Genomic DNA, 22072 nt, shown 5'->3' on the forward strand with positions numbered 1-22072 from the left:
TCTTTCAGCTCTGGATCAGCCTTTATTACATAATGCTTCATAATGATCAGGTTATCTGAACATTATTGAAGATAAAAACTGTAAAGTGCTTTCAGATATTCTAATGTTTCACAGACTTCATTACTTTACTTTTATATTTCTCTCAGTATTGACATCCTCTCTCTGCAGCCGTCACTTGAGTCACTGACGCTCCCCTCTCTCTCCTCCTCCGCTCACAGACATCCCGGACCAGGTGATCCGAGTGTTCAAGGCCGACCAGCAGAGCTGCTACATCATCATCAGTAAGGACACTACAGCCAAGGACGTGGTCGCCCACACCGTCAACGAGTTCGGCCTCATCGCGGCGCCTGAGACCTACTCTCTGTGCGAGGTGTCCGTCAGCCCGGAGGGAGTCATCAAACAGCGCCGCCTCCCCGACCAGCTCTCCAAACTGGCAGACCGGATCCAGCTCAACGGCAGGTGAGGATCTGGAGGATGGAGTGGTTTCAGGAGTCTCTGAGTTTGTTTCTGTCTCTGCAGCCGGCATCATAGTTACTCTAATAAACCATGAAGCTTCAATAACTCCTGGTGAAGGAGCAAGTGTTTTACAGACGGTCTTAAGCAGCAGGAGTCTTGTGCAGAAAGTCTGCAGAGAGTTTGAGGATTTCTGTAGACCTGTGTGGCGTTAAGGGCTTGAATGAGTAAACCAAAGCCTTGACCTGCGGCGCGAGGATTCAAACACTTTAGAGCTTCTCCTTCCTTTTTCTGTTTCAGATGATTTCAGCTTTGGTTCATATTTTGTAAAGCCACACTGTGAGCTTTCTCTGACGCCTGTAGTGTAAAATAATGTAATCCTGTACGGCGTCAACACTACCAAAGAAATCCACACGAGCCTTTGAGCTCAACTCTTTAAAAGTTGGTCCTGTTCTTCCTGGTTCTGGTTCAGGATACTACCCTTTAGTTCCTGATTAAACGGATCAAATGAAAACCAGCAGGACTCCAGCAGCTCTGCACACTGCTAAAAAGGGCAGCTTAATTCAAGGTGAACATTTCTTAAAACTAGTGAAATGATCTGTCCATGCAGCACTTTAGAAATCTAAGAAATGAGAGTGTTAAATGTAGAAATAAGCCAGCTAGAGTCAGAAGGAAACATGGTGAAGCAGCGTTTAGTCATTATGCTCCACATATCTGGAACACACTCCCTGAAAGCTTCAGGTCTGCTCCAACTCTCACCTCTTTTAAATCACAGACTAAGACTTGTTTTATTTAACACTGCCTTCCTATCTTAGATTATTTTAACTCACTTTAAATTAAAATTTTAATGGGATTTTTAATATATTCTAATTTTCCTTTTAATGATGTTCTTTAATGCTTGTCTGAACGTCTCCAATGCTTTTAATGTTTTAATGTAAAGCACATTGAGTTGTAGCAGCATGTATGAAATGCGCTATACAAATAAAGCTGCCTTGCCTTCATCTGGGGAGGAGCATTCTGTCACTGAACAAGCTTCTCTGGTTGCTGATGACAGTGTGCAGAGGATGGCTGGTGTATCAATCAGGCACAAGCTGAACTGAGTCTAGAAGAGATGCCTTATGTGTCATTCTTAAATCAAGAAACTTGAAGTTGTTACTCAATCTTGAAACTGAAGTTTTATTTTGATGAGACTTTATGTGAGACAACCGATGTAGCTTATTTTAACAGTCATTCATTCAATTTAAGATTCAACCATACTTACAAAGATTAAAAACAAGTAAATAACTCTAAAAACAAGGTCCTTCATCTAACATGTCTCAGTCTAAGAATTACAATCTGTGCAGGAAGACTCAGCCTCCCCGTCCTGATTCGGTGGAGGTGCTTCACTTAAAGAGATCTGGGGAACATTTTAAGTTGCTGCTCAGAGCGAGCTGCAGCAGCGTGGCCCATTAATAAAGGAGAGCAGCAGAGATCTGGGGATACATGTGATGCTGGAGGAGTGCTGCAGTGAGATTTCATCCTCTCTCACTTATTATCAGCCTCTCTGTGTTGTTGTGTCCAAAACACAACCAGCATGTTTTTATAGACGTCTCTCAGAAGTCTGAGTCTCTCTCCTCCGTCTTCCTTTTTAAGATGAAAGTGAAGACATGAAGGAGAATTGGACGGCAGCCGTAAAGTCTGCTTCTTCAGAGCGCCTCCTCTGTCGTGTTTATTTTATTATTTCGCCCTCTCTCCCGCTCTCCTGTGGTCCCTCATCAGTCCCCTCCCAACTAGGTTAGCATGAATATTTCATCCTCTGTCAGGGGCGGAGGCCTCGGCAGAGAGCATGGCACGTCTGGAATTATTCATACACACACGCGCACACACACACACACACCCGGGCACGCACAGAGATACAGAGACAGTCTACTTATACAGAGTCACGCACTGCACATATGTAGATATGCATACATATTTATTTATATATATGCCGTATATATAGTTTAAACCGACTTTATTCACATGCATGTGAACACACGAGCAGTCAAACACGCTCATGCTAACACCCTCCCTGTGTTTGATGGATGACGGAGCTGCACAGAAACAATTGTCTCTCTCTTGTGGGATGATCTAGCTGCAGAGGCATGCACACATAGATCCTCCTGCATCCCCAATAGAACTGGTCTGTAAGGGGTAATGAATGGTTAGTGGGTAGTTATGGGAAATAGAATCCCAGCAGGGTGAGACCAGACCCAGACTTTAGGGTCTTGGATTCTTCTCTGCCTGTTGCGGTGGATTTAACGTGAAGCTGTCCTCATTCTTCTCTGAGCTCTGAGGGTCACACACCTTCTTTCGTGTGCTTTCACTTTTCTTTATCTCTACTCTTCTTCTTCTCTCTCCTCTCCTCTCCCCTCTTATCATTTTACTTTCATCAGCTCTTCTCTTCTTCTCTCCTTTTTCTTCTCTTTCCTCCTCTTGGCTTCACTTCTTTCCTCTTCCTTCTCTCCCCCCTTTTCCTCTATCCTCTTATCTCATCTCCTCTCCTTTTTTCCCTCCTCTAATTTGTCTCATCCCTCCTCCTCTCATTACTTTAGTTTTCTGTCACTCACTCCTCTTATCTGACCCTCTCTCTCCTCTGTCCTCTCTTCTTCTCCTCTCCTCCTCTCACATATTGATAGAGAGTCTCTCAGTTCTCTTATTTCATCCTTGTATAAATGTTCAGTCTGTTTTTAATCTCTGAACATCTCCCTCTTCTCTCTGAGAAAGAAACTCAAACCTGAACTCCTCCTCTCCTCTCCTCTCCTCTCCTCTCCTCTCCTCTCCTGGGCGGAGGAAGAGGAGGAAGAGGAAGAGTAGGGAGGGTTAGATTTATAAACACAGCAGCATGTAACGAGGTAAGAGAGAGATCCTGCTGCTGGAGGATCAGGTCTGCAGAGAGACAGCCTCTTCCTGACCCCGTCACCTCTTTACCTGTCTCCTCCTTCACTCGGGGGAATCTATCAGGACCATGAGAGGATGTGTTCCCTCAGTTCAAACTTATCTCTAGTGGGAGACAGAAAGTGTTCCTCCTTAAAGATGACATGTGAGGAACCTTTCAGAGATCCATCCGGAGTGTTTTAAACATGTACAGCGTGCTGCAGCCGGCTGTAAACCTGGATCTGGTCCACCCACCGGCCTGCCTCTGCAGCCTTTATTAAACCGTCAGAGGATGCTGCAGAGGAAGTGCCGACTGCTCCAATTATTCACTGAGATGACATCATGTTGAAGTATTTTACCTCCTGCTTATCCTGCACTCTGTCATTGTGGTCGCTGTTGTTGTTGCTCCTGCAGGATTTAAACAGTTGACATAGTTAGAAGTGTCAGCTAATGAGTGAATGTGCAGGACTTTCCTGAGCTGTTGAAGTAATCCTCTAACCTCTCCTCTTCCCCCTCTCCTCCTGCAGGTACTACCTGAAGAATAACATGGAGACAGAGACGTTATGTTCAGACGATGACGCCCAGGATCTCCTCAGAGAGAGCCAGATCTCTCTGCTGCAGCTCAGCACCATGGAGGTCGCCGCCCAGCTCTCCATGAGAGACTTTGAGCTCTTCAGGAACATCGAGTCCACCGAGTACAAAGCTGTTTCACTTCTCTCTGATCTGAAGATGTCACGTTTCAAAAATAAGAATACCTTGTGTTTACTGTAACCTCTCTGTCCTGCTCTCCAGGTACGTGGACGACCTGTTTAAACTGGACCCGTCTACAGGAAGTGGAAACCTGAAACAGTTTGAGGAGGTGATCAACCAGGAGACCTTCTGGGTGGCTACAGAGATCCTGAAGGAGCCCAACGCAATGAAGAGGATGAAGACCATCAAACACTTCATCAAGATCGCTCTGCACTGCAGAGAGTGCAAGAACTTCAACTCCATGTTCGCTATCATCAGGTGGGTCTGCTGGGGGAAGCCGTTTCCTAACAACTCCTAATGTCTCCTAATGTCTCCTTACAACTCCTAACAACTCCTAATCTCTCCTAACGTCTCCTAACGACTCCAAACGTCTCCTAACATCTCCTAAAGTCTCCTAACGTCTCCTAACGACTCCTCACAACTCATCACGTCTCCTAACATCTCCTAACGTCTCCTAACGTCTCCTAACGTCTCCTAATGTCTCCTAATCTCTCCTAATCTCTCCTAATGTCTCCTTACGACTCCTAAGGTCTCCTCACGACTCCTAACGACTCCTAGGGTCTCCTAAAGTATCTTAATGTCTCCTAACGTCTCTTAACGTCTCTTAACATATCGTAATGTCTCCTTAAGTCTCCTTACGACTCCTAACAACTCATCATGTCTCCTTACGACTCCTACCATCTCCTACCGTCTCCTAACGCCTCCTATCGGATCCTAACGACTCCTAACGACTCCTACCATCTACTACTGCCTCCTTGTGTCTCCTAACGTCTTCTTACGTCTCCTAACGTCTCCTTATGTCTCCCCTAATGTCTCTTAACGACTCCTACCATCTCCTAATGTCTCCTAAGGTTAGAGGAGTGTCCAGTTCCTCCATCGTTTACATCTTTGCCTTGTTAGTAAGGATCATCTGCATCGGCCACATTTATGAAATCCCTTCACGGGTCCCTAAGAATCGGCAGTTACCCACTTTTGTGTTTTCTGAAAATCCTCAAGGCTTCTTTTTTAATATTAGTTCATTTGATGGGATCCTTTAGATGGATTTTTAAGTTTCAGAAAAGACTATAAAGACGTTTTTCATCTGGAGCAGAGAGCTGTCCTGACCCTGATCTTAAGTCATAATTGTAAACACTGTTGTTGTGTCCTCAGTTCTGGACTGTGTCAGTGGGGTCTGGAGATAAACCCGCTCAGTAACTCAATGTTTTCTCTTTACTGAGGCCACAGTGTGTGAGTCCTGACAGTAATTACAGCAGCACAGTATGTCCTCTCTGAAGTGTGCGCTGTAATCAAAGAGGATGCTCTCTGCATTTTAACTGCATCGTTCATTTCACTTTAAATCCTTAAAGACGCAGCGTGTCTGTAAATATCACTGAAGCTCCTCAGAGCAGGGATTCCTGTAAGAGTCCGGCTAACGCTGAGCTGTCCTCTCATCACGCCTGTGTCCCGTGGAGGGGCAGACTCTCAGCTCAAGGACCTGAACAGTCTGGTGACCCTCTGCTCACCGTGGTAACAGGCTCTTTAAAACAGAAGTGTCTGACCTCCACGTCCCCTTACACGCCTCCTCACAGCAGGACTCCCTGGCACATATGGCGCTCTGATGCATCACCTGTCTGGTGGTGGGGCCTAGCTGCTGCTGCTACTGCTGTGTGTGCATGTGTGCGTGCGTGCGTGCCTGCGTGCGTGCGTGCCTGCGTGCGTGCGTGCCTGCCTGCGTGCGTGCGTGCGTGCATGCGTGCGTGCGTGCGTGCATGCGTGCATGCGTGCGTGCGTGCGTGCATGCGGGCGTGCATGCAGGCGGGCGGGCATGCAGGCGGGCGGGCGAGCATGCTCATGGCGGGCGGGCATGCAGGCGGGCGGGCGAGCATGCTCATGGCGTGCGGGCGAGCATGCTCATGGCGTGCGTACGGCATGCGTACGTGCAGGAGTGCGTGCGTGCGTGCGTGCGTGCGTGCGTGCGTGCGTGCGTGCGTGCGTGCGTGCGTGTGTGGGCAAAGGAGAGAAAAAGAAAGATAACATGCAGGTCTTCCTGTGTCCTTTAATATCGAACACGCCCTGCTCTGCTTCAATGACACAAACATGCAGGAGGAATGTTTCTGTGAATGAGATGTTTGTGAAACAGAGCAGTGGACAAGAACAGGACAGATAATGAAAGGAGAGAGCAGAAAGAAATGCTCTGCCATTCATAATTGTCATCCGTCTAAATGAGTCTGCTCAGAGAGGACTTTGCCTCGAGGGGTCTTCTGTTCTGGATCACAGAGATCTCTAACTGAAGCTGGTTCGCTCAGAAAGGAATAATTAAGCATGGGATGTATCTGTTGAGCATACACATTAAAACCACCCTCCTCTTTCTCTTGTGCTTCCTCATTTCTACCTCTACTTTCCCCTGCACTCCTCCCCATCCTAACCCATTTATCTCTGTCTCCACGCCCCCCTCTCTCCCCCTCCCTCTCTTTGTGTTGCACTCTTCTAGCGGTCTGAACTTGGCACCGGTGGCTCGGCTGCGGAGCTCCTGGGAGAAGCTTCCCAGCAAGTATGAGAAGCTGTTCGGGGACCTGCAGGACGTCTTCGACCCGTCCAGGAACATGTCAAAGTACCGCAACATCCTGAGCAGCCAGAGCATGCAGCCGCCCATCATCCCGCTGTTCCCCGTGGTCAAGAAGGACCTCACCTTCTTACATGAAGGTGTGTGCAGAGACCAGAGCTGGTCATGTGTTACTACATATTCTCGCTGAGGCCGTTTCTGAAACTTGACGTGTCATTCTGCACAGTTCAACATCCCCTACTTCCTCTCTGCTGTTATAAAAGGTCAAGTAGAATCTCTCTCAGGAGGTTTACTTCTGCTTAAAGGCGTCTCTGGGTTTCCTTTTTGAGATGTCATCCTGAGTCAGGTCAAAACGGACTTCTCTTTATCGCTTTTCTTTCAAACCTTCATCCATGTCAGGGATGGAAGAGAAAGTCCCTCAATTGTGTAAGTTACAAAAATAAATCCTCAGATGGTCCGACGTGCCTCAGAATGAAAGAGAGACACTCTGATCTGCTGGAGGCTGATGAAGCTGAGACCAGAACAAGAAGAGTTCAGCTTTGAAGCGTCAGCTCAGAAAGACTGTTTGATAAATTGCATCTTGCAAATACCCAAATTATAAATCATTGATCTCTTTACAATTTGTTCAGCTGACTTTATAATGACTCCTCTCTCTCTCTGTGTGTGTTTCCTCTCAGGCAATGACTCCAGCGTGGACGGTCTCGTAAACTTTGAGAAGCTGAGGATGATCGCCAAAGAGATCAGACACGTGGTGCGTCTGACGTCGGCTAACATGGACCCTGCGCTCATGTTCAGACAGAGGTTGGTCACTTTTATTGCAGGATTTCTCTAAACATCTCACTCCAGAGATTTACTCAATCAGATACAGGTCACTAAAGGTGCATTTCAACCAAGAGTTCCGGGGTCTTTTAGCCCCCAGAACTACTTTCCCCTGAACTAAAAGGTTCCTGGTCCCCCATTGTTGTCTGCGTTTCGACCGCGGGCTGAAGTCCTGGGTAGATTGTGCAAATCAGGCCAGTGACGTATGGAGGAAAAAAAAGTAAATGTACTACACCACCAGACCAGTAGAGGGCAGTAAAACAAAGAGGAATGCCATTCATCACAGATGAAAAAGGACAATGACGGTGAATGGTTTTGAAAAAAAATTGAAAAAAAAAAAAATTGAAAAAAAATTGCTAAAAATGTTTGGAAAAAAAAAATTGCTAAAAATGTTTGGAAAATTTTTTTTGGTAAAATTTTTTGGAAAAAAAAATTTGCTAAAAATTTTTAGAAAAAAAATTTTGGGGAAAAAACTTTTTGAAAAAAAAAAATGAAAAAAAATGTGCTCCAAAAGCAAAAAAAAAAAAGTGAAAGTTTTGCGCCTGCAGTTAAAAACATGGAAAAAGCAATGAATCAACACAACAGTTAGCCTGTTAGCATGAAGAGACTCAGCTGGTCTGTTTTAGATGGTGCTATATTTCATCACAGATGGATTCACTGAATCAACACGTGAGAGGAGATAAGCGCGAGTAGCAAAGACGTTTCAACACGGCTTTAAAATCCTTTTGAACTCAAAAAGCCGTGATCGCAGAGATCGGCCGGTGTTTTGGTTTAAACAGCGACCCTGTTAACTGGAGACTCTCAGCCAGATGCATCCCTCATAAACGTCTTTAGACCATCATTAAATATCTAATGAGGATATTTTGAAATCTTAATTAAAACTAAACTAGTTTGCATTCCCAGGAACTCCCTCTGTGTTTCAACAGCTGTGTAAACTCCACAAACACTGACACGTTCAGCTGAAGGTCTCCAGTTTACAGGGTCACTTTTAAAACCGGAACACCAGGAGGAGAGATGCATTCACGGTGGGCTGAGAGAAGACTACTGTTACAAGCTGCTAAATCAAGAGAATCACAGCTTCTTCTTTTGAAAAGTACACACACATACAAAAAAGATAGAACAAATAAAAACTAATGAAAGAAAGAGAAATCAAGAGAATCACAGATGGAGAAAACAATGACTGTGAAAGGTTTTTGGAAAAATTTGACAAAAAAAAAATTGAAAAAAAAAAATTTTGACAAAAGAAACTTGAAAAAAAAAATTACCAAAACATATTGAAAAAAAAAATTAAAATTTTTTTTTTTTTTCAAATTTAAATTTTGAAGAAAAAAATTTGATTTTTTTTTTTTTTTTGGGCAAAAACAAAATGAAAAAAAAAAAAATGGCAAAAAAGTTGACCCGGAGAATCACAGCTTCTTCTTTTGAAAAGTACACACACATACAAAAAAGATAGATCAAATAAAAAATAATGAAAGAAAGAGAAATCAAGAGAATCACAGATGTGTGTGATGTTATTGTGGACGGCAGGCGGAATAAAAACACTGAAGGTTAATCTACCAATCAGACACGTTCAGGCCCCGCCCCCCGAAAGTCCTGGGACCTTTGAAAAGTACTGACCCCCTAGCAGCGGCTTTTTAGGGGGGAGATTATCTACCCCTGAACTAAATTTAGACCCTGGGTCCACCGGTCGAAACACACGTAGTTCAGAGGTAAAGTTCCTCTGGTTGAAAAACGCCTTAAAGCTGTCTCTAATGAATCAGAAGTCCTGTGTGGGGCTTGAATTAGCATAATTATCCATATGGGGCCCTGCTTTGGCTCAGTTGGTTGATCAGACACCCCATGTACAAAGTCCTCAAGATCGATTTCTGGGACTCTCTCCTGACAGGAAATGTAAATTTTTGAGTGTAAAAGTATTTGAAAAGTAGATTTTAAGTCTCAGAAATCACCAGGGAATTCAGATAACAGAGTATTTTGCATTTACTGTCAACAACAAGGTTTATTTTGGAGTCCAGTGGGTGAAACAGAAACACACACTCCTCTAAAGTGTGTTTAATTATGAAACACACACTTCCTGTAAACTGACACACTACAGAAAGTGTCGCCTCTCAAACGGTTAAAGAAAGATAGACCACAGAGTTCAGAGAGGATGTTTGATGACAGGGATCCGCACCACCATCCCTCCACCTCCCAGCCTGGATCCCAGAACCAGATCAATCGATCCCCGTTCACTTTGAGTCCGGTTCACGTCTCTCTCTCTCTCTCTCTCTCACGAGGACGCGAGGCATGGATGGACTCAAAGTGAGGAGGAATTGATGCTCACTGCAGTGTGTAGAGCGTGTCACTGAGTGTGTGTTTATCACAGTCTGTCACTGCTGCGGTGCATGACTGCCCCCTGCAGGCACTCCCTTCATACTGCAACATATCTGTGAAGAGACCTCTGTTGTTAGATCTTGTCTCAGCGTTGTATCATGAAGATGTGAGTGTTTTTAAACGGTGGCACATCACACACTGTTAAGGTTGATATGGGGAGATGTCCAACGTCTAGTGTTGTCCTCCCATCTTCAGTCATTTCCTGTTTGTTTGTTGTGGCATGACATCAACATAGTCTTGTCCACCCTGACCCCTGAACTTGTCTCTGAGTCACGCTTCAATATCCACACCTCTCGCTTGCAGGAAGAAGAGGTGGAAGAGTTTAGGGTAAGTTTGTCCTGGAACCAGCAGGAGTTTAATCCCCCCCTGCACCCCATCAGCTCTGCATGCCCCCCTCCTCCTCCCCCTTACTTTATCTGACTACATGTGTCTGCCCGTGCTTGTGTGTGATTAACCCATCCATTTACAGCGCCCCATTGTTCTGACCCATCCTGACGCCTGTCATTGACCCATTCATTGTTTGCCCTCCTCATGAGACTGTATGTTTAGTAGAAACAAAGTGTAGATGGTTAAAGACCCGTCCAAAAGCATATCATCACATCACATGATCTCCATATGTCACGTCTATAGATATTCAAGTTCCTTAAAGAGCTCGTGTTTATTCCCACGCTGAAAGCTGAGAAGCAGAAGTTCAAAGTTTAGCTATGACTTTATGCAGCGAACAGGAAACAAGGCATGAAAGATGTCAAGACGGACTCATTCCAAACAGATCAGATCCAGTCCCATCTTACAGACAGGACTCAGTCTGGTCTCATCTTAATCCACCATGAGCAGAGCACTTTGCAGCATTTAGCAAGTTACAGTGGCAAGGACAAACTTCCTTTAACAGGCAGAAACCTCCAGCAGGACCAGACTCATGTAAGACACACATCTGCTGAGACCGTGTTGGAGAGAGGGATAGAGGGAGATGAAGAGAGAGAGAGAGATGATAGTGGGGAGACGGATAGTAGTAGTTGTAGCAGCTGGAGTCTGGCACGTCCACAGCAGCAGAGATCCAGAGGAACCTACGAGACAAGGGAGCTCAGGGACTCCAGAAAGGTCTAAGAAAAGAGAGAAGGGAGGGAGACCAGAAGAAAGGAAAAGAGGAGAATACATGGTGAAAGAATGACAGAAGGAAAGGAGAAAGAAAGAAAGAAAGAAAGAAACATGGAAAGAACAGATAGAGAAAAAAAGAAGAAAAGAGTGGCAGGAAAAATGAATGAAATAAAGAAAGGAAGACTGAAGCAGAGAGAGAAGTGAAGGAAGAAAGAATGAAAGGAAACAGGAATACAAGAGAGAAAGAAGGAATGAAAGAGAGAAGGAAGGAATGAAAGCAAGAAAGAAAAGAAGGACAGAAATTAAGGATGGAATGAAAGGAAAGAAAGAAAGAAGAACAGAAAAGAAAGAAGACAGACAGAAAGAAAGAAAGAAGGAAGGAAGGAATGAAAGAAATAATGAGAGAAGGAAGGAAAGAAAGGAAGAAAGAAAGAAAGAAAAAGAAGAGAGAAAGAAAGAAGAAGGAATGAAAGAAATAATGAGAGAAGGAAGGAAAGAGAGAAAGAAAGAAAGAAAGAAAGAAAGAAAGAAAGAAAAGAAAGAAAGAAAGAAAGAAAGAAAGAAAGAAAGGATGATTAACAGACCCCAAAGGAGGAATCTACAGCAGAGATCCAGAGGAACCTACGAGACAAGGGAGCTCAGGGACTCCAGAAAGGTCTATGGTTAGTAACTTTAATGGGACAGGAAGAGTTAAAGTGAGAGACAGGCAGAGAGAGGAGAGAGAGGGAAAGACAGGATCCCAGTGTGTCAGTCTAAGCCTATAGCAGCATAACTAAGACCTGGTCCAAGCCTGATCCAGCTCTAACTATAAGCTTTATCAAAAAGGAAAGTTTGAAGCCTACTCTTAAAAGTAGAGAGGGTGTCTGCCTCCCGGACCCTGACTGGTAGATGAGGTCAGAGTTTCAGAGTAAAACATCTCCAGAGAAGTAAAACCAGATACTAAATCAGATCCTATCTCAGGTCACGTGTTCGTTCATCAGTGCATCCCTGTTTATTATTCCCCATATCGAATCTTGTGCATCTTGAGTTCCTAACCCTTTTTGCCTCCATGTGACGGAACGTCCTGCTGTTCTGTTTCTGTGGTAGCATGGCTCACAGCAGCAGTTTGCATGGTCCTGTTTTAATGCTCTGCTCCAACACCAAGGCAGATGTGCAGATTTGAACGTATCAGAGGTGTTTGCTGAGAGCTGAGAGATGCCTCTTTAAAGTACTGATTGTTGTTTTACCATTCTTTCCTCCCCTCTGTACTTTCACGTGTTTCTGCTGCTCCTTTCTTATCTTCTTCATTTTCCTTCCTCTTTTTCTCTGTGGTCTCATCTTACTCAATCTTTCATCCTCTGCTCATCGTCTTCTTACCCTCCCTCATCATCCATCTCTCCCTCATCTCAACTGTCCTTCCTCATTCCCTTCCTCCTCCTCTGTTTTCCTCTTTCTCTCTCTCTCTTCCCATCATCAGGTCTCTGAGTCAGGGCAGCACAAACTCCAACATGCTGGACGTGCAGGGCGGGGCTCATAAGAAGAGGGTGCGCCGCAGCTCTCTGCTCAACGCCAAGAAGCTGTACGAGGACGCTCAGATGGCCCGGAAGGTGAAGCAGTACCTGTCCAACCTGACGGTGGAGACGGACGAGGAGAAGCACCAGATCATGTCTGTGCAGTGTGAGCCGTCCTACAGCACCTGTGAGTGACGGGGACTTTACCTTACTACTGAATAAACACATGATCAAGAGTTTACATGGGACTGTTACCTCAAGCATTCTAACTATTTTATTTATTGAATTTATTTTATTGAAAATATATGTATTGTATTTATTTATTAATATAGGTATTTGTTTAACATATTTATTAATATATGTATTTAATTGTATTTATTCATTAAAGGCCCTGTGAGGAGTTTTGAACTGGTTGAGAAACAGACTGAAAATGATACTGATGCCTCTTTATGACCTTCAATAGCAAACAAGACCATCAGCAGCAACACTGACACCTTCTCTGTTGTCATTTTTAATGCCTGAAACCGCCCTGAGGGGGTCGGTGTCAGACCAGATGATGGACATCTCGCTTCAGAAACAGCCTTTATTTGACTGTTTTCATGGAAAATAATCACATTGCCTGATAAAGTTAGCTGTTAAAAGACAACAGGAGGAGGTTTTTGTTGAAAACACTACATTTACATGTATACAACAAGAGATAAGAGGTATTACTTTGGCCACAAGGGGGCGCCAGAATCGATACAAAACAAAAGTTCCTCACAGCAGCTTTAATATAGAATTTTTTTTATTTATTAATAAGGTATTTTATTTAATTTATTAATACATGTATTGTATTTAATTTATTTGATAATAAAGGTATTTAATTTAATTTATTAATTTATGTATTTATATTTAATTTATTTAATAATAAAGATATTTAATTTAATTTATTAATTTATGTATTGTATTTAATTTATTTAATAATAAATGTATTTTATTTAATTTATTAATATATGTATTTATATTTAATTTATTTAATAATAAAGATATTTTATTTAATTTATTAATATATGTATTTTATTTTATTTATTCATAAATATAGATATTTTATTTATTTATTAATCTGGATTTTTTTAATGTATTAATATTTGTATTTTATTTTATTTATTTATTAAAATTGGTATTTTATTTATTTATTTATTAATATTTGTATTTTATTTTATTTATTTATTAAGATAGGTATTTTATTTTATTTATTTATTAAAATTGGTATTTTATTTATTTATTTATTAATATTTGTATTTTATTTTATTTATAAAATACCCAGTTTTATAAATATCTTCAGTGAATGATAACTTGAAGTGTAATCTCTTCTTCTTTACACAGAGTCAATTTATATTCGCTTGCACTGCCACCTAGTGTATCTGAAAATGTCTTGCAGGAAATAAAAAAAGCAGGAATGATAAATCAAACAATTGATTTATAGAAACTGCATTGTGCAATAATTATATCATCCAAGACTTTAAAGAAAAACAAAAAATACTGTGTTTTTTTCCAGTTTTGCTCGACCTGAATGTGAAACTCCTCATAGTGATAATTCCAAAGTTAAAACTCTAAACTTCTTATTTTGTTTGTATAAATTTCTCCTCTGCTCATCAGAGCTGAGGGAGAGTTCTGTCTGCAGGATGATACTGTGATATTTCCCATCAGCTCGCCTGCCTCACACAGAACATCCAAACAGACTTCGAGCAGTTTGAATCGTTGAGATGTTTCTGAAGAGATTTTATTTTATTCACTCGTTACTTTTTCTCCTCTTTTGACTTCAGTATCAAAGAACTTGAGTGAGAGACGATCCACAAAGTCGGACATGTCTCCGGTGTCTCTGCGGTCGGCTCTGCCCTCGGGGAAAGCACAGAACAGGGTGTCTCAGGTCCTCCAGGTCCAGGTCCCGCTGAACCCGCTACGGAAGAAGAGCACGGCCAAAGACATCGGCACTTCAAGTGAGAACACGTCTGCTTCAGTTAGATCATTATTACCATGCTCTTTGGATTTCATTTAAAGCCTCTTTGAGTGAAGAGTCGTCATCGTCTTCAGGCAGCAGGAAAGAGATGATGACCTGCAGTGATCGTCTGCATGAAAGGCAGAATAAAGCCTCAGAATATCTCATCAAACTACATTATATGCATGTCTTATTTGCTCTCTAGTGTAAGAAAACTACACTCTCAAACTTTAACATTTGACAGCCAACTCAGAATAAAATCACCAAATCCAGTACGGTGTTTTTATTCTTTAGTGATTTGGAGTTGTGAGTTTTCTTCCTTCCGTTTGTTCACAGAGATCACAGAGTCCCAGGTTCCTTCAGTGTCACCTGATCTCTCTTTTCTCTCTCTCTGTGTTTATTTCTTCTTCTTCTGCAGACTCCAACTCTCCCCAGGTGGTGAAGAAACCTCCGGTGAACCCGTCAGAGGAATGGAGCGCCAAGAGACCGTCTGACGACACCGTCTCCACCATCTCCTCCCTTCACTCCAGCCCCACGGTGTCGCCACAGGGCTCCCCACGCAAAGGTGTGCAGCAGGAACACGTTCTCACTGTGTGTGCGCTTTGATCCCAGGAAGGTTACCCCGGGTGACGAGTCGTCCCCGTGGAGACGTAGTGAAGCAGACACAACATGAAAAAACCTGAGAGACGGTTTAAGAGTCTGTCTCTGCTGTGAAAACTTTTAGGATTGCACAAAATATCACTTTTACATGTAATCTTTTATTATACTCGTATTCCCAGCTCTCTTACTGATAATCTGGCTGTGTAAGATGCTTGATTCTGATTGGTCAGAAAGCCTTGATGACGGTTATTAACTTTCACTAACATGAGCAACACCAGAGTCAAACTGATCACACGTCATGTCAAATCAATCCATGGAAACGACTTCAGACACATGTAGCTTCTGTTTGTTGACACCACAGGCCAGGGGTACTCAAATACAAATCTTAAAGGGCCACAGAGAGTTTTTTCAATGAGCGGACAGGCAACATGCAATAATATTCAACTCAACTTTATTTATAAAGCACTTTAAAGACGACCACAGCCGAAACAGACTGCTGTACATAAATAGACAAACAATGCAGGCATAAAACAATAAAACACAGGATAAGAAAACAATAGAAACAATAAAACAATACATAAAAACAAACCATAAAACACTAAAGCAGGAGCAGAGTCCCATGCAGGGTTGAAAGCCAAGGAATAGACAAGTTTTAAAAATGGACAGTGAGGAGTCTAATGTGGAGGGGAGGCTCATTCCATAATTTAGGGTACTGTAATATTCAAAACAAAATGTCCTTTTCATTCAAAACAACAAATAAAATGTAATTTCCATTTTGACATAAAGTAAAATAAATAGCTGAATAAAACCAAACATGACCCCTGTCATGAATCCAAAACAAATATATCAGGAGGTGTTTAAGAACACTTTTTTTTAATAGATTTTTTTAGATGTGACAAGAATCCTGCTTGCAGCCTGATATGATGATTTCAGTGCATTTATTTTTGTTTTTTAGAGGAAATGTTGTTTCAAAATTCCTAAGCTTGGTCTTTGGAAATCTTCATCACAGCTATAGTCTCCTGGCATATTAAGCACATGGGTCTTGTGGTGGTTAGAGGGAGAATGAATGCAAATTTTTCAGTCCATTCTTCTTTGAATTGTCGATTTTCACTGTCCACTTTTCTTTTAGCAGCGACCCTCTAAGTCAGTGTTTTTCAACCTTGTATGAGCCGAGGCACATTTCTTACATTAAAAAAATCCTGAGTCACACCACCAACCAAAAGTGTTCCAAAATGACACATTTAGTCTCTCAATATATGAATCTATTTATCTGAGAGAGGGAGTTTGGCTACTTCTTTAACTGTGTCAGGGCGAAGCATCTCATTTACAATAGCTTTTGCAGATAGTATTACTGTCTCTGCCACAGTGTGTGGCTTTTTTGATTTGGCTACAAGTTCAGTTCAAGCGGTAACCTCCGGTCTAATAATATGAGTCAATGCGGAAGTGTTAAAAGCTGCAGTTCATCGAGGATCCGCTTGAGGCTGGCTCCGGAAGTACCGGAAGTCACATACACATGAATGGGGAAAAGACGATCTTTGCAGCGTTAATAAACATGTTTACAGGCTGGTACAAAAGATGAGTGTAGTCTGAATAGCTAATTTCTCGATGTCCTCTCACTGTGAGGGGGGTGAATTTTTTTCTAATTCGGCAATTTCGAAGATATTGAGATTACTAGTCTTCCAATGAGAGGCACAGCTGCCTGTGGGAACACTGCAGCTGTTGGCTAGGAGGCTCAAAGCCCGCCTCTTTACGTCACACTGGCTCCACAGAAGCAATATGGCTGCTGCTGCCGATTTGGCTTCAAAACAGCTCTTCAGAAACAGATGGGTGACGTCACGGATACAAAGTCCATATTTTATACAGTCTATGGTTCAGCTACTAAGTAGCTAGCTTTGAGGGCTCTCGTAGACACCGTTGTAGTTTTTCACCTCCCATATTACGCTCTTCATCCGGGTTAGAATTTATCCAGGGCCCAGTTTGGAGTTTTCATTTTTCCTTCTTGAATATTTATCCATCGCTGTTGTACGCCTACTTCTTGACACATATACCTCTCGCGCCATACACTAATTCCATTGTCTTAAATTAACAAAGTCATTAGTGTTCTTTATTGCCACCCAGTGGGTGGGTAGCACAGGTCACTACGACGAGTATTGAATTACTCTCCCAGTCACCACACTGCAGGCACAGACGCACTACATGCCAAATTATTTGTAGTATATGAATAATATTTTTTTTGGACTAATTAAGTGAAAATGGATAATGTCCCACAGCACACCTGACGATCTGTCACGGCACACTAGTGTGCCACGGCACAGTGGTTGAAAATCACTGCTCTAAGTGACCCAGTAACCGGCTGTCTGTGTATCGTTGGCATGGAGATAAGTCGTGCTGACCCAACCAAAACATATAGTGAAGAAATAACAGTTCAGGGGCCACAAATAGGCGGCAGGCAGGCCGGATTAGGCCGCCTATTGAGGGCCTATGTCAGCGGCGTCAAACTCATTTCAGTTCAGGGGCCACATACAGCCCAATTTGATCTGAAGTGGGCCGGACCAGTAAAATCATAACATAATAACCTATAAATAAAGACAACTCTTGATTTTCCCCTTTGTTTTAATGCGAAAAAGGAAAAGTACATTCAGTAAATGTTCACATTTAAGGAGCCATCTTTCCTCAAAAACAGCTGTTGGATTATGCAAACAGCAAGTCATCTATTTTCTCACTTTGAGAAAAAAAGTCCAGAAAAAAAAGCACAGTTCAGGTGCGCTCCGTCAGCACTATGATTGTATGATTGTATGATTGTATGCGACCCCCAGAGGACAAATCTGAAATAGTAGTTGCTTTTATTGAAAAATTGCAGTTAATGTCTTCTCTGTCATTTTCTCACTTTGCAAAGTCGTTCCACGACCGGAAACTTTAGGTCACCGGTCGCCCCTTCTTGGCAGGGTCTAGTCTCACCCTGTGGGGATTCTATTTCCCATAACAACCTGCTAACCGTACATTATCCCTGACTTACTTCAGCTCCACAGCAGCTCAGATAGATCCATACTCAGTCTGTGGTTGTAATCTCTTGGTTTTCCTCTTTCAGTGGGAGGAGTGGCCAAATCTCACAACTCCAGCCAGATGAACTTGTCGGGATCCTCGTCGTCTCTAACCAGCGACGTCAGCACAAAGGCCGGCACCGTCAGCCTGCGCAGCTACGGCATAGGTGGGGTGCTCCTCCACAAGAGAATCCTACTGATGACCAGGCAGCACAGCCGAGAGAGCAGCAGGGAGAGCGAGAGTCAGTCAGAGGAAGAGGAGGAGAAAGAGGAGGAAGAGGCAGTGCAGAGAGTCTTGTTTCCTTCAGAGCAGAGCAGAAGGAGATCCAGGCGGGGCGCTCAGGGAGGTTCAGGGCTCAGGATGCAGAGTATGAGAGCAGGAGGGATGCACCCCTCGCTCCACGCAGGGTCTCCTCCCATCACTCTGTCACCGCCCCAGCTAATGAGACCCAAACCCCCAGAGTCCCCCTTCAGGACCAGGATGATGTCACCTTTCAGGGCTCTGAGGGACAGGAGTCAGTCCAGGGAGAGGCCCGTGGCAGCTAGGTCATATCTGGACTGTGAGGAAGGGGCAGGAGAGGGTGTGCAGCTTTCACCTGAGGGAGAGAGAGAAGGACAGGCAGAGCAGAGAGCCAGGAGGTCGGTCAGCCCGAACCCTTTCCTCTGGCTCTGCAGGGACAGACACTCCAGGAGAAAGACTCTCTGAGAGACCAGGATCAGATTAAACATGAAGGGACAAATGAAGCTAGATGTTCTGATGTAGAGGTTGAGGATTAAATAACTCTAGTCCCAAAGTTGAGCCTCTTGTTGAAGCCTGTTTGAAGAAGAAGAGAGCGTCTTTGTTTTTAGAGATGATGTTGTGAAGTTTGTGAATATTTACTGTCTCAATGAAAGTAAAATAAGGAGATCTGTCACTTTAACACATTCTCCCTCAGAGACAGGATCCTGAGAAGAGTTTTCATAAAGAAGATGAGTTTATGATCTTGTTTGGTTGTTGACAGGTGGACGATTTGAGGCGTTAAGTTTTCTTTCTTGTTATTGTTGTGTCCGTGAATTTCTCTGGTATTGTGAAGCAGCATATGCAATCTGAGGTTAAAACTGTCCCTCCCTGAGAATGAAAGTCTCTGCACGTTAAACTTTGCAGTTTTGAAGGTGTCATAAATTCCCAGTCTTATAACATCTGAACGGTTGATGTTCGTTCCATTTCTCTGCTATTAAAAGATGACAGAAGCATCAGATTAATTTCATGTATTCCTTCCCAGTTAGCTCTCTTTCAGTCTTTTCATCCATCCTTCTCTATCTTTGTTATCCCCCTGTTATTAAATGTCCTCCTCTCTCTGTCCCAGGTTACACCCTCCTGCCTGCGGGTAAAGCAGACAACCTGTCAGACTCCAGTCACAGTGAGATCTCCTCCCGCTCCAGTATCTGTTCGGTGGACTCCGTGCCGGCTCCGGGACTCGAGGACCGGTGTAGCAGCAGGACCGCAGCGACGAGTAACGCCGCAGCTACGACCACAACGGCCGCCGCCATCCTGGAGAGCACGGCAGCAACGCATTTAAACGTGGAGTACAGCCAGCCCAGCACAAGGTGAGGAAGTTACATCCAGTTAATCTAATCTGGTTCAGTGGATTCATTTAAGATGCAATAAGAGCAGCAAAGATTATGAAGGATTTCACAGTGCTTGTGTTTAAGTTTGTCAAAGTGTAAACTTTCTGTGATGGATTAGAGACAAAACGATCAATAACTCTGGATGCACTCAGGGAACAATTTCACTTAAGCCTTTAAAACATTGAAATCATGAAACGTCTCCAGAGCTGGATTTCTCCTTTAATATGCAGATATTAAACAATAAGATTGATCCCTATAGGGGGGAATTCATCTGTTGCCGCAACACAGACACAATAAGAAGTAGTTGTGCAAGAATAAGGGTAGAAAAAAAAGTACAAATAAATAAATTTTTTTTAAAATAACTAGAATAGAGAAATGCAATAAAAATTAAATGCAATAAAATAAAAATAGCTGAATAAAATCCAGATACAATTTGATAAAATCAAAATAAAATATAATAAAATAAACAGAGAAATGCAATAAAAATTAAATGCAATAGAATAAAAATAAAATAGGATGAAGTCAAAATTAAATATAATAAAATAAAAATAGATAAATCAATCAATCAATCAATCAATCTTTATTTGTATAGCGCCAAATCACAACAAACGTTATCTCAAGATGCTTTTACAAACCGAGCAGGTCTAGACCACTCTATGTCAAATTATGAACAGAGACCCAACACCAAGACAGGGTCAGACTCAGTCTGACCCCACCTTAATCCATCATGAGCATTGCAGATCGCAGTACTTAGCTAGTTACAGTGGTGAGGAAAAACTTCCTTTTAACAGGCAGAAACCTCCAGCAGGACCAGACTCATGTTAGACAGCCATCATGCCTCGACTGAGTTGGGTCTGGAAAGACAGATAGAGGGGAGTAAGAGAGAGAGGTGATAGTGATGAGACGAGTCGTAGAAGCTGTTGCCGCTGGAGTCCAGCACGTCCGTATCAGCTGGAGTCCAGATCGTCCGCAGCAGGAGGACGTCTACTGCAGCTCAGAGGAATCTACGAGACAAGGGAGCTCAGGGACTCCAGAAAGGTCTATGGTTAGTAACTTTAATGGGACAGGCAGAGTTAAAGTAAGTGATGAAGGGGTTGGGGGGAAGAGGGTGAGCTAGGATCCCAGTGTGTCAGTGTGCCAGTTCCCCCGGCAGTCTAGGCCTATAGCAGCATGACAAAAGCTGGTCCAAGCCTGATCCAGCTCTAACTATAAGCTTTATCAAAAAGGAAAGTTTGAAGCCTACTCTTAAAAGTGGAGAGGGTGTCTGCCTCCCGGACCCTGACTGGTAGATGATTCCAAAGGAGAGGGGCCTGATAACTGAAGGTTCTACCTCCCATACTACTTTTAGAGATTTTAGGTACAACTAGCAAGCCTGCATGTTGGGAGCGTAGAGTTCTAGAGGGGTAATAGGGCACTATGAGCTCTTTAAGATATGAAGGTGTCTGATTTTTAAGGACTTTGTAGGTTAAAAGAAGGATTTTAAATTCTATTCTACATTTTATTGGGAGTCAGTGTAGAGAAGCTAACACTGGAGAGATGTTCTCCCTCTTCCTAGTTTAAGTCAATACTCGAGCTGCGGCGTTTTGAACTAGCTGAAGAATCTTTAGAGACTTATTGGGGCAGCCTGATAAGAGGGAGTTACAGTAATCTAACCTGGAGGTAACAAATGTATGGACTAGTTTTTCTGCGTCGCTCTGAGATAGGAAGTGTCTAATTTTAGAAATATTGCGCAAGTGAAAATAGGCTGACCTTGAGATTTGCTGAATTTGGGAATTGAAGGATAAATCTTGATCATAAATAAAATGTAATACTTTTAAATAGATAAATAAAATAAATATAAAATAAAATAAACATAGAGAAATGCAATCAAATCAAAATAAGATATATTAAAATGAAAATAGATAAATAAAATATGATACTTTTAAAAAGATAAATATAATTAAAATAAAATAAGAAAAATAAGATTTATGAAAATACAATTTAAATTTAAAGGTATATAAAGCTGTTACACATAGTATAAATAGTTGTAATTAAACAGGCAGTAAGGACATGTTATGCAGAAGTGACAGTTTGACATGATGTGATTATGGCAGACGACAACAGCGTCACTCCAGGGTAATATAAAATGACCAAATATAAAATATAACATGTTAACAATATAAGGTGCAAAATGCAATATATACATAAATATAAACAAATGTATATGGAGGTAAAGATATGTCTATATACAGAGATAGAGAATAATAAAAAGTGAAAATCACTATATAATGCAATATAATATAGTATAATACAATATAACAAAATCTGATATAATGTAATGTAAAATGAATAATATAATATAATATAATATAATATAATTGAATTAAATGATAAGATAAAGATCAGGTCCTAAAAACCCCCCAGAGTTCTGAGTCTGGAGATTTGATCCTCT

The 22072-nt window shown here is 42.4% G+C and overlaps 1 protein-coding gene across 1 annotated transcript in view; it reads left to right on the forward strand.

Moving 5' to 3' along the window:
- The first annotated feature begins 206 nt into the window (after positions 1-206).
- LOC117809618 (rap guanine nucleotide exchange factor 6-like) overlaps positions 207-22072 on the forward strand; it is a 33971-nt gene continuing 12105 nt past the window's right edge. The window contains exons 1-10 of the mRNA XM_034679057.1: positions 207-459; positions 3876-4043; positions 4141-4356; positions 6569-6780; positions 7318-7441; positions 12381-12601; positions 14220-14393; positions 14811-14957; positions 18081-18200; positions 19380-19620. Of these exons, the coding sequence (XP_034534948.1) occupies positions 3895-4043; positions 4141-4356; positions 6569-6780; positions 7318-7441; positions 12381-12601; positions 14220-14393; positions 14811-14957; positions 18081-18200; positions 19380-19620 (1604 nt within the window). The 5' untranslated portion in view covers positions 207-459; positions 3876-3894. The remainder of the gene's footprint in view (positions 460-3875; positions 4044-4140; positions 4357-6568; positions 6781-7317; positions 7442-12380; positions 12602-14219; positions 14394-14810; positions 14958-18080; positions 18201-19379; positions 19621-22072) is intronic.

This window comes from Notolabrus celidotus, unplaced genomic scaffold (assembly GCF_009762535.1).
Source record: "Notolabrus celidotus isolate fNotCel1 unplaced genomic scaffold, fNotCel1.pri scaffold_305_arrow_ctg1, whole genome shotgun sequence".
NCBI lineage: Eukaryota > Metazoa > Chordata > Actinopteri > Labriformes > Labridae > Notolabrus > Notolabrus celidotus.